This window comes from Pyrus communis, chromosome 14 (genome assembly GCF_963583255.1).
Source record: "Pyrus communis chromosome 14, drPyrComm1.1, whole genome shotgun sequence".
NCBI classification, from domain to species: domain Eukaryota; kingdom Viridiplantae; phylum Streptophyta; class Magnoliopsida; order Rosales; family Rosaceae; genus Pyrus; species Pyrus communis.
The window spans coordinates 3,773,779-3,793,347 of record NC_084816.1 but is presented as its reverse complement, the minus strand read 5'-3'; the positions used below and the strand labels follow the sequence as shown (position 1 = coordinate 3,793,347).

General features: G+C 39.0%; 1 protein-coding gene across 1 annotated transcript; it reads right to left on the bottom strand.

Moving 5' to 3' along the window:
• Positions 1-1,796: 1,796 nt before the first annotated feature.
• On the bottom strand, positions 1,797-5,264 carry LOC137714789 (cation/H(+) antiporter 24-like). Its single transcript, XM_068453925.1, has 3 exons — positions 4,956-5,264; positions 3,692-4,699; positions 1,797-3,171 (listed from the first exon to the last, which is right to left on the bottom strand). The coding sequence occupies exons 1-3, from the start codon at positions 5,262-5,264 to the stop codon at positions 1,951-1,953; spliced, it is 2,538 nt and encodes an 845-aa protein (XP_068310026.1). The 3' UTR covers positions 1,797-1,950.
• Positions 5,265-19,569: the final 14,305 nt, after the last annotated feature.

The window sequence follows — 19,569 nt, the reverse complement described above, 5'->3', positions numbered from 1 at the left end:
ACACTCAGAATCAAAATTTCTTTTTGACATTACAAGGTAGTTATAGCTTAAGAGGTTACCAGCATTAATCCCCAACGTAGGTGCAAAATAAACAAAATACAAGATGACTTCCATCATAAAGTTCATAGTTTCATTTGAATCTCTTTTTAATTATACTAACAATTATTGGTACTTTAAAAAATTTATGGCGCAGTTGTTAAAGTGTAGCCCTTCCCCTATGGAAACATTAGAAATGAACATAAGATATGACTTTTATGAAGTGCTAATAAGAATTTCTTTTGTAGTGAAGATGATTAACTTTGTCAGAGAGTCGAGAATAAATGCTTAATTATGTTTATGTTTTGAGTTGAAGTAGAATATAAAATGAGTACATGATATGAAGTATCTGGACATGTAATAGTGTATGTTACATCACTATGTATACATGCAAATTATATACATACTAAAACCCAATCGAAGAGTTACTGTTCATAAACACAGTGTTTTGATGATTTTGCCCCCATTTTTCTTGTTCTTCTCCGTCAATTTTTTTTTTTCAACTCACATATTGAATTGACGAAAATACCCCTTCGAGACTTGTAGGGTCAACTAGTATTGCGTTTCTTGAGCTTTCATTCTCTCTTCTCGACATCAAATTTGTTTATCAGCCTCTCTATTCCTCTACTGTTTTCACGTGCAAACTTTCTCTTTCACTACGCCCTCGACTTGAGAAAAAACAGCACATGAACCAAGCTTCGAGCTTCAATCCGCCGCACTGATTTCTTCCTCCTTGCACCTCTTTTGAAATCCCTCTCGTAAGTTTCCTAACTTTACCCTCAATTGTGTTTTCTCTCTCTCTTTATGCGCTTTCAATTTTTCACATTCTACATAAAACCCAATCAAAGAGTTACTGTTCATAAACATAGTGTTTTCACAATTTTGTCCCCATTTTTACTGGTCTTATCCCTTATTTTTTTCAGCTCACACAAAGACAAAAATACCCCTTTGAGACTCGTGGGGTCACCTAGTATTGCGTTTCCTGAGTTGTCGTTCTCTCTTCTCGACAGCAAATTTGCGTCTTAATCCTTTTGTTATTCCTATCAGTATTTACGTCTAAATCCTTTCTTTTTGAAACTGTTATTCAACATGGTTTCGACCTCTTGAGATCGTGAGTTTAATTAAGATTATCGTTTTTCTGTGTTTGGGCAGGAAAACGGAGGAAGAGAAAGAAACGAACTTTGGATTTATTAGAAACTTCGTAGATATTCCATGCATTATTATATATTGCAACTGGAACATTTGGGTAACTATTAACCTTTTAATCAAAGCCTACATATGCTAATAGATTTGTAATTAGGACCAAAGAAGTTAATTGCTTTTTTCTTTGAATGGCTCTACTAATTATCCAACAGGGCACTTTGTTTAATCATATATATATTCTGACCATGAAGAATATAATTCATGAGTCCACTCATCTTGATGCAACAAAATTAAGTTTCATTTTACTGCTGTTAGTCCACAGGGTTTATCAAATTTCTTTTGAATATGTGGAGTTAATTTGCTCTTTAATTTTAGAATTGTTATTGGCTTTCCAAAAATTCATTTTGCACTTCTTACAAGTGTACTTTCTTTTTTTAAATATAGAAATTTTGGTGTGCACGATGAGAATTTTGGAGTGCCAATAACAAGTTTCTTATTTTTTATGGAAGTTTATATGACATAATTTTAAGCTTTTACATGAATCACATGTATGTAAATGGTATTACCTATATATGTATATATATTTAGAATTTTCTACATATTTTATACGATTCAAACATGCAGCATCATGTGGGATTTTATTCAATCACCTAAACTCTATTAATTCTACCTCAGCTCGTTGCAATTCCCTATTTCTCTTCAAATGCCATTTTTCAAAGCCTTTACCTAGCTAGCAATACATACACTGGTTTATGAAATACCAAACTCTGGTTAACTACACCATGAAATCAACAAATCCTTCACCTTCTGAGTAGGGCTAGGGCTACATGCAAACCTTCCACTTGTACCATCTGACCCTTGCCCTCTCAAAATCTGCTGCTGTACCACTAACACAGAAGCAGTACAACAAAAATCAAGAGAGGAAATATAGTCCCCAATTATTCCCAACTCATCATTTTCCCTCCAATATGAGAGCCCAGATACAAGCACAGGATTGATCCCTTGTTTCCTCCCCACAATCCAAAGGTCATAATTATTTTCAGTATCATCATTCACTGATTGAATGGCTGAGATTGTCTCTTCCCCATTCCTAACCGTCATTTCTCTATAAATCACCCTCTCATTCCTCTCATTCTTCACCCAAAACCACGTCACAGCGCCATCATCCAACTTCTTCTCCATCTCATCATCACCTACAAAATTATGCGAAAGAAACCGAATCACAGTCAGCGACACGTTTAAGTTCCCGGCCATCCTATCTGCATAACACAATGCCTCCCTAGAATCCGCTCCGCCCAAAAATAGCACGGCAAAATGTAGCTCCCTGTTCCTAACTGCCAGTTGGTTATGTCTAACACGAACCTTGTCAACCAGAACTCCAACTGAGCAAGGTGCATGGGCCAACACATTTGAATTGACAGATCCAACCCCATGCCTCACAATTCCTGTTAATTGTTGTCCAACAGTATCCAAACACTCCTTGTGAAAAGGCAAGATTATGATTGTGGCATTTTTCACAAGAGCTAGGTCACAAATGTCTTGGTACATTGTTCTATTTGGCACTACAGCTGTGAAGGGATGGAGCCTAACACACTCACCTTTGGTTTCTTGGTATTGCTGCAAGACATTGTGGATTGTGTGACAAACTGCATATTTTGAATCATGCTCTTCTTGCTTTTCGTGGTCTATAAGCACAGGTGAAGCCCGGCCAACAAGATCGATGAGACGGAGAGAAAAGATTATGAACCGGGTGCTTAGAGTTGGATTGGAAATCTCAAGAAGGTTGATGAGGGAACCTGTGCTATCTTCATCATATATACATAGGACTATGCGAAGTTCTGCGTCTGCCTGAGGAGTGTGCTGGATGGTTCTCCGTTTATGGACCATGTATGGCCTAGTTGGATCATAGAGGATGCTGATCAAGGGTGTGGATATTGCAGTCATTGTAGTGAGGGATAGCACCATCATTGTAAACCCCGGAATCCCCATTATCTGTGCATATACACACACAAAACAGCTAGCAAATGAGTTCGGATGAGGAGAAATATGTTTCATTTATGATTTCTAGGAAAAGTAAAAATGCTACACCCTAAATTCAAAAGCAATGTAGTTTAGATATAAGCACAAGCCGGTACATGAAGAAATAGTAGGCGCTTCACAAATAAGCTCATCAAAACTCGATTATAGTTAAAAACACCAAAATGATACGTAAGAAGTTTTCTCTAGTTTGATTCTTTTGAAGTGTCTCTCAATAACATTAACAGTTGTCAAGAGACTACACACACACGTACTTATTAGGTATAAAATGTCTTGGCAACAAATCTAAGAAACTTTATGCAATTAATGGAAGATCACAGTCATATTTTTTTTACCGTCTACTATAGCAGTTACTGTGTTTATTAACAATGTCGTATACTGCAAGAAGTACAAATTAACTGCCATGTAACATGATCCTCATACTTTCTATAAGTCCATTTAACATTTCTTTCATATGTATGCCAATGACGTTTACCTTTTTGTCCATCCAATGGAGAAAAACCACTATCTCCACTTGACCTTTTAGGATCATCATGAAGCTGAGCGTAACACCATCTCTGAGTGGCAACTCAAAGAAGGCAGAAGTGATTAGGGTTCCAAGCAACTTAGCCACATAGGCAGTCAGAGTGATGGCAAACATGGGACTCAAGCTTGACCAACCAGCAGAGCTCATGGCATTCACATCCACAGAAAGACCAACCAATGCAAAAGAAAATGGCATCAAAACATCCACTATAACCATCTCACTCCTCTCCACAATTGTTGATCCAAGCGGAGGGCCATCCGGGATCGCCAAACCCAACCAGAATGCACCGTTTGCGATCGCGATCCCGGTTATGTCAGCCAAACCCCCCATCACTAAAACCCCCAAAAAAATCATCACCACATACCCTTGGTTCACTGGCTGCCCCTCTGGGGTGGTCTCAGCAATTCTCACCAAACTTCTTCTTATCACAAACACAATGAAGGCCAGATAAACAACCAAAGAAATCAAGTACCATAACACAGCCAGGTGGTTGCCCTCACCTTGCTTAGCTGCCTCAAATACAATCATTACACCAACTCCCATTGCATCGCTTATCACCGATATCGACAATGCCAGTCGTCCGATCTCCGAGCTCAGAAGGTTGAGCTCTTTGAGGATGGAGTGGATGATTGGAAACAATGGTAGGGCCAAGCCGGAGGAAATGAATCCGAGTGAAGAAATTCTAGCTAGTTCTTTGTCCATGGACTTGCGCAAAGTGAATGCAACAATTGATATAAGTATGAAAGGGAGGAGCACTCCAGCAAATGCTATGTACAATTGTTTCTTATTTGCCTTTTTCACTAGGGAAATGTCCATTTTCACTCCGGACAAGAAAAAATAGTAAGTGAATCCAATTGCTCCAATATTTTTCACTATGAATTGTGAATTTTTGGGGAACATAATTGAGGTAAATTTTTCGCTGCGGCCTAAAATTGACGGTCCAATGAATATACCACCCTAAACAAACTTAATCAAGTCAATTGTAATACCAAAATGGTGAATTCCATACAAACCTAGCTAAGAATATATGAACTTTAGAATGATATATATGTATATATGCACACATACATGAAGGTTAGACTGCAGATGACTCTTTGGGCATTCGAATCAAAGCTTTGAATGCTCAGAGAGTGCGTGCATGAACATTTTTGTATATGCATATATGTAGTAACAAATTAATATGCAAGATCTCTTAGGGACAAGAGGAACGTACAATGACTTCTGAGACAATTCTGGGTTGTTTGAATGGCTTGAGAAGAACACGGAGGATACGAGTGAGGATGATGACCAATGCAAACTCTAACAACAAAAGTGTGAATGAATTTTTCAATGGATTTTGACCATAAAGTAAGCTGAAGGAGCCTGCCTCTCGAGCCTTTCCACATGAAATAATAATTGAAGGGTAAACATTGTTGAGATTTATGGATCCATTGTCGGACTGAGCTTTCAAGGACGCCTGAAATCTGTTTGAACTTCCATCCCAAGGGGTTGGGAGATGGTAAAATGGGAATTCCCTAACCATGAAAAGAAGTGACTGGAAACCCTAACCATGCAAATGTTGAGAGAGTGAGAGAGAGAGAGAGAGAGAGAGAGAGAGAGAGAGGAAAGGCAAAGAGGGGTGTGGACATGCGTTAATAAGGGATAGAAGTTCATGAGTTTGAGAGGTTGCCAACAAAAAACATATAGTTTGTGAGGTTGTCGATAGTTTGTGCATTCCCTGTGGGAACACAATATTATCCATTTCCTTACTAGTTCAAATGTTACCTCTACAATTCTATTTAAAAATTGATATAAAAATGTTGAAATAAACCATTTAAACATGAGCGGAGCAAAGAATAGAATCCTTTTTATGTAGTTTTATTTTAACAAACAAAAAAATAATAATCCTAATATCTAAAATTGTTTCAATCACAAAATCATTTTACGATTTTTCAGCATAAAAATCAATGAAAACTTTAATAATTAGGCATGTGTCAAAACATATTTTAGTTCTTTTTAATCAACAAAATATTTTCAGGCCCTTACTTGCCTCTCCTAATCTAAAAGCTGTACACCATAACCAATTGCACATTTCTTGATTTTTCACCCCTAACGTTTCAGATTAGGGTTTTGGCCAAGCCTCAAGGTACCTGTTTTCCATCCATGTATGTCAGAGTTGCGCTGCTTATCGAAACGGTTGTTCCAGAAAGCCTTGCGGGGCATCGTCAATTTTCTGAAGCTTTTCTAGGGTTCCAAGCTCTGGATGGAACCCCACACTTGGCGTCCCCAAGTGATGATTCACATCTATGAAGCATGGATGGTGATACGATATGACACAACACGGTACTATAAAAAATCTCTAAAGGATACGATATGCCATGGATACAACAATAAAAATATATAAATTGAAACATATTTTAACATGAAAATATCCAAATTCTAGTTCATTTGATTTGTTGAAGAAGAAAAGTTGGAAATCTAAACTTCCTTACATACAAAAGAAGAATTGCGAGTTATATTCATTGTTTCAAATAGAGGCACGCTCTTCGATTAATCAACTTTCAATTAAATCTCTGTTTTATATTACTTTCTCCTCTTAGTTTCTCATCTGAAAAAGGATCCTAGCTAAAAGCCATATACTTGTATCCCAAAAGTGAAGTCAAATTTGTATTTGTTGACCATAATATGTACCCGATGAGAATTTAACAAGTATCTATTTGATAGAGTATAGGATACAGGATACGTGACCAAACTAAAGTATCGGCGCTTCATAGGTTTACGTACTCTTCAGCCACATGTGGTTCAATATCATAATCGATATGATGTTGGTTTCCAATCATGCATCACAGGTTCGAAACTCTCCCTCTACTAAATTATTATAATAGGTTCGAATCCTCTCATCCCCTTAATAATAATAAAGGAAAAGGATTCTCGCGGGATCATTTTCCTGGGGATTCTAGGGATCTCGTGATCGTGACCGTTTATCGTATATCGTGCAGTTAGTTTTCGTTAGGTACTATTTATATGTAATTTTAAATTTTAAATTTTGAAATAATTTTTTATCGTACGGTGTACGATGATCAGTTACGATCACGTGATTCCTATGAGCTTCAAGAAAAGGATTTCCAATAATAAAAACACTCTTCACTCACTGACCCCCACGTACCTTCCCTACGGTATGTATCTGCCCGTCTTCAGCTTCCATTTGACTTTTTTTTTCTTTAGGAAATTTTGCGAACCAATGCCCAAGAAAGTTTGATTTCTTTTTGTTTTGGTTTTGTGGGTTTGGTGTTAATTGGTGTAAATTGGTCATTGAATTTTCAATATGAAAGAAAGATTGTGTTTTTCAAACTAGTAAAGAAACTTGGAATTGGGCATTTGGAAATTGCCACTTGAAAATTTGGAGTAGAAGAAAACTGAAAGAGAGAGAGAGATGGGACGGCTTGGTTCTCTCTCTCAAGTATGCGAGACAACCCCAGATTTGAGTTGAGGTTGGCTTTAAAGTTGTCCTTGCTAGCCGCTAGGCTCCCACTCAGTTCAGGAGTAATCTTTTGTTGTAATTTATGCGTTCTACATTGCAGTATCCATTTTCCAATGCAGAATCTGCAGTGCAGTTCCATGGTTAAATTAGTCATTTGATAGAATTATAGAATGAATTTTTATGGAACATTTGGTTTAATGAAAAATTGAAAATTGAATTTGTTTCTTCTTGTTTTTATTAGCTTGGTAAGTTGGATAACTTTTATTGATTATTTTATTTTTAAAGTATTTGTCATTCTTGGCAGTTGTTTGTTCCTATCTATTCTATTAAGAGAACCCCTCTTGTCAAATTTTTATCCCATTTGTTTCTATTTTGCCCTCACTTTTGATACACAATATTAACATGAGGAGGGCAAAACAGTAATTTTGTATCTTTTGAGAAAATGACAATCATATCCCTATTTTTCCTATTTTACCCTTATTTTTTTTAAATGACAATCATATTCCTATTTTACCCTCATAAGACAAAACATCAATTATTTTTTATTATTAAGAAAATTCTCTTTGTCAACCTTTTGAGAAAATGACAATCATATTTCTATTTTTCCTATTTTATCGTCACATGTGATACACAACGTTTACATAAGGAGAACAAAATAGTAATTATGTACCTTTTGAGAAAATAACAATCATATCCCTATTTTACCCTATATTAAGAAAAAAATATGCCCTTATTAAGAGAAACTGCCTCATCATTATTGTCCCATACTCTTTTTAAAAAAATTAAAAACTAATCACACTCCTTAATCAAAAACAAAAAAATTAAATGAAATTGTGTTGCCAAAATTAGATTAACCGAAATCAACCCAATTAAGTCCAAATTTTAATGCTTGTAAGTGTACGAATCGTTAAGTAGTATAGTAGGCAAGCACAAGATTGTTCCAACTAAGATTGAAATAATTCTAATTATCTAACTTAATTTGTATTGCACTTGAATTGAAATGGAAAAATTGATGATTTGAGAAAGAAATTTGAAATTGTAAACATAAACAAAAATCAAATGAGCTTAAATAAATGACAAGAACAACAAAGAAATCAAATTATAAATCAATTGCGAAAGACAGTAGAGCATCCGATTTACCATAACCAATCCAACTCAATTCCTACAGTTAATTATTAATGAGTAATCATCCAAATTGATGGTCTAGTTCCTCTAATTCATATAGTATCCATGGCATCTAGATTACTATATGTATACTCATATGTGCTAACAATCTATGGCATCTAGATTACTAGACACACACGAGTTCATTAACGATTTGAGAACTACTTAAGAGACCACATGAAACCTAGTGTATGACATTTACATCAAGGAATTCATGGTACCATTTGCAATACGATAAAACCAAATTAACAACATGGCATCAGTGTTAACTCGCATCAAATACACTCAACTCAAACCAAAGTGGTGGCCAATCACCAAGATTAAAATCAAGCTCATAAGCACAGCAAAATAATACTCAAAGTGAATGAAACTTCATAAATAGTTAAACTGAGAAATTAAGAATTCATAGTAAGGCTACATCGTAGCCCTAGCGAAAAGAAATCAGTTTCGGAACATAATCAGAAATATTATTGAATTCATAAAATTAAAAGAAAATTAAGTTTAGAAAAGCTTGAAAATCTCTTGCTTTGCTGCTGCCTTCTTCCCCTTGATCTCTACCTGCCGCAACCTTTTTCTCCTTTTCTTTTCTTGTTGAATGATGTTCAGTTTGCCTCCCTTTAATGCCTCTTCTTTTTCGCTTTCTTTAATGAACAATGACCAGCCAATTAACTATATTAATCTGCAGTTTTTTCCTTCTTTGTCTTGCCACTTTTGCTTCCTTCTTCTGCTTGTCTTATTCTTCCTTTTCTTCTTCCCTCTTTCATTCATTTCTTCCATAATGAACAGCCCGAATTATCTCCAAATTAATGCCAATTGAACTCCATCTGTTCCTTTTGGTTTCTTTTGTCTTTCCCCTTAACTTCCTTCTTTCATTCTCCATAACCGACAAATACTTGACATCGATTTATTGTTGATAGTAAAGGAATAGATGACAATTGAATTCCTTGATGGCCACTTTGTGGATTTACACACCTCCATTTATTTCTCAATGAAGAAATAGATAATCTCGTGCCTTTTACTTGCTGTTGATTTGTCACACCCCAAAACTTGAGGTGTGAGATTAAGAGAAATAAATAGAACAAAGTGGTTGTTTAAGGGTGTAAAACAATATTAGCTTAAGATTTTGTCAATGAAAATATAAACTCAACAAATACATTAATCCAAAACTACAAAGCTAACTTAAAGAAATAGAGTTAAAGACTTCTTGTGGTAATACAAACTGCAAAGACGATCTGAACCATAAAATTCACCAAAAATAACTCGTTCAACCAAAAAGTGTGAAAATTTCCAGATCCAAAATAGACACATAAAACTAAGTTTTTTTAAAATTTCATTGATTTTTGAGTTGGGGAAGTCTAGGAAAAAGTTAAATCTAAAACAAGCATGCTGCTGTTTTTCTAAAAAACAGTTTTAGCAGCACCAAGTCACTTTGGAAATAAAGCTGAATATGTTCCAAAGGGTACAAATTTAAAATTTTCAAAATGTCACCTAGATAGTAGATAATCACCCACAATTTTAAACATAACCCAGTTCATAGTGATTCTCCAAAGGCAATTCATTAAGCCTTACAGACTATAATAAGTTCACAAAAGACCTTCAAGGTTTCATACAAGAAAAACGTGTTCAAGTCATTTGATGAAAATGTACATGAGCATAATTTATACAAGCCAAAAGATAGGTAATTATATATACACATGATTTTCATTGCCCAGGTAAGTAGAGACACTAACCCGTTTTGGCCTACCCTTTCTTAGTCTACAACGCCACAAAAAGATCATTTACAGTCTAAGATTAACTATACAAATACTTTGGCAACTCACCCAAAAGATACGTCTGGACTCCCTTCTACTAGTCCAGAATAGAGCTGCAACTCGAAACCTAGTTAGTTAACCCTACACCACCTGAAAAATACATTTTTAGAAAAACGGGTGAGCATAAAATGCCCAGTAGGGGTTTTTCGGTAAGTCCGTAGTCATTTAAAATTTCTAGTGCATGCCGAAAAATGATAACAGTGATTCGAAGCAGTTTATATCCACCACTATGTAATCCGACAATGGAATTATACTCTAAAATGCTTGGAAGTAACAGACGGTAGGAAAACCAAAGTTTCAAGGCATAAGCAGTTTTGATAACAACACGGTACAACACACAGTTCAAAAACATTTCTTTCATCATAAAGACAATAGAGCCATTGTCATTAAAAGAAACAATAGCACAACTGATCACAAAGTTTCTCTTTTATCCCAAACAAGTGATTAGCAGATTGGAAAGAATCGTAATATACCTGGCCAACATATATACCACACATATTTGTCACATTGATAACTCATTCTTACAACCCACACATGGAGCTTTCTCCAGGGAACATTGGGTCATTGTGCTCATAATCTAACAATTTCATGGGTCATTGTGCCCATTCATACATTTCTCAACATTCTCAACAGCATAGGTATTATACCACTTTCCATCTACTTTCAAAATCAAACATTCATCTCAACATGCTTCAAAATCTCATAATGAGTAACATAAAAGGCATGCACATTAATAACGAAATCTTGACAGCCCTTCAAATCATTTTAAACTTCCCCAAAGTTGTAGGAAGAAAATTAAAATCATTAGAAATCAACCCATAGAAAAACATTTGTTTCACTTCTTTCACATAATCAATAATGGAAAACATTAAAGTAAGGTTGAAATAGTGCTCAAATGCCAACAATTCTTTATCAAGTAAGAATGGAAAATCTAAATATTTTTATGGTTGAAAATTCCCCTACCTCGACACAATTTCTTGATATTCAACTCCCATGGTGTTCGTCGACTTGTTCAGTAGTCACCTTGTTCTTCTCTTCCTTATCTATAAGTAAGAAAAATCATCACACACTGTTCATACAAAATACCAGACAACATACCCTAATTCAAGGTTAATTAGGGACTTTAATCAAGCACTTGGTGTTCATCTCTAAAACTATAACATGCAATATGATACTTTCATGTTTCCTACTCCCACCCAAACTAATTCATGGGTTATCAAACCAAATATCAAATAGAGGTAAGAAATAGATACCTCTAATGGAGACAAAGGAAGGATTCTCACTTGACCTAATCTTCACAAATAGAGAAAAAGAAAACTAATTCCTCCTCAAATTTTCTTTTTGGCAAATTAAGAGCTAAAAGAGATGAATCACTTCATCTCCTTCAGCTGGAGAAGAGCAAGAAGAGAGAGAGTTCTCTAGAAACCTCATTCCCCTTTTATCCTTTCTTACCCACGTAAGCATCCCTTTTTTTTTTTCCTTTTTTTTTTTTCTATGGATACACCACATGTTCTTAGTGTCACGGGATGACTCTTTAAGCCTTCCGCCCGTGCGACACTTAGACTTGAATACCTCGATGAACAAGCTAAGTAAGCCTTTGAAGCCTCGCTTCCCCGGATTGAATCACAAAGAAAGCTAAAATAGCTTGGAGAATGCTAAGATCACTTAGAAGATGGGAGAAAGGAAGCTTTGTATTGAAACTTAGGAGAACTTTACAATTGCTTACAATTCTTGGATGCTTTGGCCAAATGGCCTTGCCTCCTATTTATAGGCCTAAGTAACCTCCTCAATGGAGGGTTCTAGAATTCCCTACTTACATCCAAAAATATCTAGAATAGTTCTAGATACAACTTGCCTAATCTAGATTGTTCTAGGTGAGGCTTGAATTTGTACACTTGTGTGGATTGTTCCGGAATGCCCTAGATTATCTTGAACGCTCCGCCATGTTCTTGATTTTTCCGGGAGGTTCCGGAAGCTTCTATGAAGACAAGGCTTTATGGGCTTAGATATATGATGTCTTGGGCGTTTTCTTTGTTTGTAACATATGGCCCGTGACATCCTCCCCCACTTAAGCCGTCGACGTCCTCGTCGACTCTTGCCTCTCGAATGTATTAATCAGGTCCTTATATTGCCATAAGGACGTCTCCTTCTCCCATGTTGCTTCGGAGTATGGTAGCCCTTTCCATTTGACAAAGTACTCCACATGCTTTGGTTGTCTTGGTCGCACCACGACACGTTTGGCTTCAATGCTCTCCACTTCTTTGTCAAATGCCTCCGTCATCAAAGGGGGTGCTCGATGAGACTCACCTCGGCTTGGTTCCTCATTGTCTGCATGATAAGGCTTCAAGTTGCTCACATGGAACACCGGGTGAAACTTGAGACGGGGTGGGAGTTCCACGACATAAGCGGCTTTGCCAACCTTCTTGATGATAGGGAATGGTCCCTCATATTTCCGCAACAAGCTCTTGTGCAAGCCACGAGTACTCTTGTGCTGAGACGCATTAAGCTTCACAAAGACTTGGTCGCCGGTTTGGAACTCCACATTCCTTCGCTTACGATCCGCCCATTTCTTCATCTTCTTTGAAGCCTTCTCCAAATGAGCTCGAGCAAGTTCGTGGGCTAATTGCCACTCCTTAGCAGTTTTGAAAGCGGCTGGACTATTCCCCGTGTAGCCAGTCACGACCGTGTTCGGGGTCAAGGGTTGTTGCCCTATAGCCAACTCGAACGGACTTTTCCCCGTCGACTCCGAACGTTGCAAGTTATAAGAGAATTGGGCAACATCAAGTAACTTAGCCCAATCTCGTTGATTGGCACTAACATAGTGCCGCAAATAAGTCTCTAATAATGCATTAACCCGCTCCGTTTGTCCATCAGTTTGGGGATGAAAAGCGGTGGAAAAGTCTAATTTTGAGCCAAGTAGCTTGAAGAGCTCCTTCCAAAATCCACCCGTGAAGCGAGCATCTCGATCACTGACTATGCTCCTCGGAACACCCCAATACTTCACCACGTGCTTTAGAAACAAGCGTGCACCTACTTCGGCTGTGCACTCCACCGGTGCGGGTATGAAAGTGGCATACTTGGTGAATCTATCGACCACGACGAAGATAGATCCACATCCATCAGACTTGGGCAGATGTGTGATGAAATCCATGGTTAAACACTCCCATGGTCTTGATGGGGTGGGAAGCGGTTCCAACAGTCCTCCCGGTTGCCTTTGTTCCACTTTGTCTTGTTGGCACACAAGACAAGTCTTCACGTAGGAATCTACATCATCCCGCATTTGTGGCCAATAATAAGCATCGCTCACCAAAGCCAACGTGCGGTGAGTGCCAGGATGTCCTGCCCACATTGAGTCATGGCACTCCTTCAGGATTTCTTTCCTTAAGCTTCCCCACTTTGGGACGTAGATCCGCTTGCCCTTGGTGTATAGCAAGCCGTCCTCAAGCCAAAACCTTCTTGTCTTCCCATCCTTGACAAATTCCACAATGTTCTTGGCTTGGACGTCATGTGATAAACCTTCTCGGACACGGCCCAAGAGATGGCTTTGCGGCTTGAGTACCGTAGCCATTAACTCTACTCGTCTACTTAGAGCATCTGCCACCACGTTCTCCTTTCCTTGCTTGTACTCTAGCTTGTAATCAAACTCCGCCAAGAACTCTTGCCACCTTGCTTGCTTAGGTGTGAGCTTTTGTTGGGTTTGAAAGTAGCTAGTGGCAACGTTGTCCGTCTTGATGATGAAGGGAGTACCAAGCAAGTAATGCCTCCAAACTCTAAGGCAATGGACGATGGCGGTCATTTCCTTTTCATGGGTCGTGTACCTCTTCTCGGCATTGTTTAGCTTGCGACTTTCATAGGCTATCGGATGTCCCTCTTGCATCAACACTCCTCCTATGGCAAAGTCGGAAGCATCGGTGTGCAACTCGAAGGGTTTACTAAGGTCGGGTAACCTTAGTACAGGCTCCTCCATTAGGGCCTTCTTCAACCTCTCAAAGGCCTCTTGACACCGGTCCGTCCATTCCCATGCCTTGTTCTTCTTAAGAAGGTCTGTTAAGGGTGCCGCTATGGCTGAATACCCTTTAATGAATCTCCGATAGTAGTTGGCTAGCCCCAGAAAGGATCGTAGTGTTGGTACCTTGGTCGGCGGTTCCCACTCTTGAATGGCCTTGATCTTGCCCTTTTCCATCATAAGTTTCCCCTCCTTTATCTTATGGCCAAGAAATTCTACTTCTTTTGTGGCAAAGGAGCATTTCTCCTTCTTGACATAGAGTTCATGCTCCCGAAGGGTCTTGAACACTATGTGCAAGTGCTTGACGTGCTCCTCCAATGTCTTGCTATAGATAACGATATCATCAATGTAAACCACGACAAACTTGTCAAGATAAGGATGGAATACCTTGTTCATCAATGTGCAGAATGTTGCAGGGGCATTGGTCAGACCAAATGACATGACTTTATACTCGAACGATCCATATCTGGTCACCATCGCCGTCTTCGATTCATCTCCAAGGGCTATCCTCACTTGGTAGTATCCCGATCGAAGATCTAACTTTGTGAAATACCTTGCTTCACCAAGTTGATCGAATAAGTCGGCGATCAACGGAAGTGGGTACTTGTTCTTGATGGTAATCTTGTTCAATGCTCTATAGTCGATGCACAACCTTAGGCTACCTTCTTTCTTGCGTTGGAACAAGACGGGTGCACCATATGGGGACTTGGAGGGTTGGATGTAGCCAGCATCAAGTAGCTCGTTGAGTTGCTTCCTCAATTCCTCCAACTCGGGTGGCGACATCCTATAAGGTGATTTGGATGGAGGCTTAGCACCAGGCTTCAACTCAATCGCATGGTCGACCTCTCTCCTTGGTGGCAACTTCTTTGGCAGTTCCTTAGGCATCACATCCGCAAACTCCATAAGGACGGCTTCCACTTGTTTCGGCAAAGGCCCGTACTTCTCCTCCCCTTCATTCAACATTAGGGTTGCAAGAAATGTGGCCTCGCCTTTCTTCCAGGACTTGGCAAATTGCATTGCCGACAAGTGCTGGGTACACTTCTTGGCTTGCCTCTCCAATGGCACCAGGCAAGGTTGTCTTCCGTCGTCCAAGATACAGAAAATATTGTAGAAGTGAATGGGAAAGGCTCGTACCTTGTCCATGAACTCTAACCCAATGACTACGCCATAGTCGTCCATCTTGACTATGGTGAAGTCGATCTTTCCCTTCCATGCGCCAATGTCTACTTGTACATTGCGCGCAATTCCGACAATGGGGGTGGCAGCGGAATTTACCGTCTTCACGCTACCGGGCTCCTTCGTGACTCGGAGGCCAAGCCTTGTGGCTTCCTCCGACGTCATGAAGTTGTGGGTTGCTCCCGTGTCCACCAACACACGCGTCGTCTTGTCACCAGTCTTGACGTCGACGAACAATGATCCTCCCTCAACTTGAGCCTTAGGTTGTGGAAGGGTTGTTTTGATGGCATTCAGCAGACGGATGCATCCCATCCTTGCATCGTTACTCTCCTCGGCCTTGTCCTCCTTGAAAGCTATGGCCTTAAGGGCGTTCTTTTGTGGGCAATCTCGCATCATGTGAGGGCCGTTGCATAAGTAACAAGTGGGTTGCCAAGACTTACCCTTGCCTTTGTCATGCTTATCGGCTTTCTTCTCCTTCGGTTTGCTTGTCTCAACCCCTTTGCTTGTCTCAGCCTTATCCTTCGGCTTATGTGCTCCCCCACTTTTCTCATGGTTACCCCTCTTCCCCGTGGACTTGGAATCACCTTGGTGGCTTGATCTGAACTCAATCAAGGATTCGGCGGCGGCAATGGCATCAGACAATGTTTGCACGTGTCTCCTTTGTAGTTCGAGTTTTGCCCAATTTTGCAGTCCACTCATGAAGTACATGAGCTTGTCTTCCTCCAACATGTTGGGCACCTCGAATAACAAACTCACGAAGGTGTTGACATAGTCTTTGATGCTCCCCGTTTGCTTGAGCCACCTTAGTTTCTCCTTGGCTTCGTACTTGGCATTTTGGGGATAGAAGTGCAACATAAGATCTTTCTTAAATTCATCCCAAGTGGTGAGGGAGAACGTACCTTGTTCAATCTCCATGCTCCGGCGACGCCACCACATAAGGGCATTGTCAGCTAAGAACATGGTTGTCGTTGCGATTTTGGACTCGTCATCTTCAAGCTTCAGGTACTTGAAGTATCGCTCCACGTTCCACACGAATGTGTCGAGCTCCTTTGCTTCCATTTTCCCATTATAGGATTTGGGTTTAAAGGAGTCGATTACCTTGGAGTCCAACGCCTTGATTTCCCTCGGCCCTTGCACGAATTGCTTCACAACTGCTTCTTTACAAAATGCCACATCTCCCTTAAGTTCCCTTGTGTCTTTTATCTCTTCTTGAAGCGCCACAAGCTTTGCCTCTATGTTGTCAAGGTGAACCTGGACTTCCCTCCACATCTTGTCTGCCATGGTATTGAGGGCACCAAGGAGCTCATCTCGTAGCCCTTCCACCAAGCCACGCAGTTCATCCTTACCATCGTCCACCATGGTTTGGATTTCCTCCTTGTCGACAACGTCCTCATCAAGTCGAGTATCGAACTCGAGTATGGTTCGTTCCACCTTCTCGAGTCGCTCCTCCATGGTCTCCATCGATGCTTGCAAGTCCTTTAACTTTGGCTTGCTCTTGGCAACGTCTTGGACCTCGGCAGTACGCTCCCTTGGATCAGAGACTCCGGACACCATCTCTCCACTTGCCATATCCTACTTTCCTTCAAGTGATTCACGAACAAGGCTCTGATACCAGCTGTCACGGGATGACTCTTTAAGCCTTCCGCCCGTGCGGCACTTAGACTTGAATACCTCGATGAACAAGCTAAGTAAGCCTTTGAAGCCTCGCTTCCCCGGATTGAATCACAAAGAAAGCTAAGATAGCTTGGAGAATGCTAAGATCACTTAGAAGATGGGAGAAAGGAAGCTTTGTATTGAAACTTAGGAGAACTTTACAATTGCTTACAATTCTTGGATGCTTTGGCCAAATGGCCTTGCCTCCTATTTATAGGCCTAAGTAACCTCCTCAATGGAGGGTTCTAGAATTCCCTACTTACATCCAAAAATATCTAGAATAGTTCTAGATACAACTTGCCTAATCTAGATTGTTCTAGGTGAGGCTTGAATTTGTACACTTGTGTGGATTGTTCCGGAATGCCCTAGATTATCTTGAACGCTCCGCCATGTTCTTGATTTTTCCGGGAGGTTCCGGAAGCTTCTATGAAGACAAGGCTTTATGGGCTTAGATATATGATGTCTTGGGCGTTTTCTTTGTTTGTAACATATGGCCCGTGACATTAGGATACAAAAATCTACCTAATCCGACAAACATTGGCACAATCCTTTAAAAATTATTTTATTACTTGGGAAACTAGACGAAATGGAAGTTCTGTTATATTTTTTTTTTCTTCCAAAGGTTGGTCTCAAGTAAAAGATCATAATGGACCAAAATCCACTTAATATTTTCGGGATATTACATGATTGCTCCTTAGAAATTAATAAGATAGCATCAGTTTTTTTTCTTTCTTTTTCTCTCTTCTATGCAGATGAAACGATAAGAGCAACCTTTCGTGAGCTTTGTGGCCACATGTTCTTCTATATTTCTCATCTTGCATCCAATCACATTGAAATCAATTAGCACATGGTGGCCTTGGCTTTTAATATTTCAAAAGAACAAATGGTTAAATAGTTAGAGCACTAGATAAATGGCCATTTAAAATACGTACCAAACTTACTTGACTAGCTTTAAAGATAAAAGAGTTATGATATATTTCTCCATCATGTTATTTTAGCCATAAAAATACAAATGACATGTAATTCCTTACATTTAAATTCAATATATCACAAGTAAATGTAATTCGGGATAAAATTAGTATACAATTTGTGCTCATCAAATACCCCCAAACTTACATTTTGCTAGTCCCTAAGCAAAAGAATGAAAAACATGAAAAGTAATAGCATGGAAAATGTTAGCTTCCTCCTATGATCTTAAAGAATCTCAATCAAGAGTTCATAATAATCAAGAATTTTCGTAAGCACAAAGCAAGTGAATCAACCATATTCCAAGTGTTAGCCGAAACCTTTCAATCATCCTTGTAGTGTAGTGTGTGTAATAGCCATGCCAATGCAATTCCAAGCTTATTAAAATCATCATATGCAAACAAGTGACCTTCTCACAGGGCATACACTCATTCACACATATTTCTGGGTTATGTATTTCACTCTAATGATCTCATTAAACATGCCGCTATATGCTTGCTTATCAACCTAGTTCGGTGTCAATTTCAAGTAATTCCTTGGATCAAAAGGTCTTTTGTCAGGTTGTAATGGGGATAAGGGTTATTGGCTATTAAAAGAAAGGATATGGAATTCAAAAATTTTGAGAAAGTATACATTAGAGCAAGCCAAAAACAGTAGCATCCCATCTCAATTTCGATTGGAAAATATGAACTTTGCATCACAAGCTATCCCTCCAACTTAAACTAGACATTGTCCCTAATGTCTTTCAACACATGAAATAATAAAAAGAAAATGACATGAACGAGGAAAAGCATTAGGAGTAAGACACTTCCCTAGTTTATGCCCCACATGGCAGTCATTGTGTTCCAACTCGTAAATGCAATTTCCAAAGAAATTATCACCCCCAAACTTCGATGTTTCAGAGTTCTAACTTGTGTTGAATGGCAGCAACATGAACCCACAAAAACAAAGGGTAAAAGGAAATGATCAGTAGCCGAGCAAGAGAGAAACAAAATTCAAAGCTAAATAAAATGACAAAAAATAAAAGGAAACAAAGGAAAAATAAAAGAACAGAAAATTTGGGTTGCCTCCAAAAAGCGCTAAATTTATAGTCTTCAACCGGACTACATAACAGTTTAAGCAAGATCAGTGAGTAGAGGTGCAGAATTGGTAGCATCGGATTTGACATCCACATTCACCTCCTTGTTCAAAACATCGACTTCAAAACACTCTGCCTCATTCAAACACTTAATAGCTTTAAAAACTTTAAACACCACATGCTCTCCTTGTACACGCAATGTGACTCGGCCCTTTCGATCTTCAATTACAGTATCCACAGTGGCCACTAGGATAATCGGGATTTCACAATCTTCTTCCATATCAAGAACCACAAAATCTACAGGGAGAATTAACTTGTCAACCCGAACCAACACATCTTCAATAATTCTTCTTGGGTATGTGACAGATTGATCTGCAAGTTGCAAACAAACTGATGTTGGTTTCATCTCTCCCAAACCTAATTGTTTAAAGATAGAGAAATGCATTAGATTAATACTTCACCCAAATCACACAAAGATTTATCAAAATAAGTATTTCCAATTGTGCAAGGAAT

Bases quoted from the DNA above. Each gene is read 5' to 3' on its own strand.
- LOC137714789 (XM_068453925.1), bottom strand. From the start codon at position 5,264: ATGGTTAGGGAATTCCCATTTTACCATCTCCCAACCCCTTGGGATGGA. The intron at 4,700-4,955 runs GTACGTTCCTCT...AAGTTTGTTTAG, and splicing joins GAATTGTCTCAGAAGTCATT to GGTGGTATATTCATTGGACC. The intron at 3,172-3,691 runs GTAAACGTCATT...GTATATGCACAG, and splicing joins TCCATTGGATGGACAAAAAG to ATAATGGGGATTCCGGGGTT.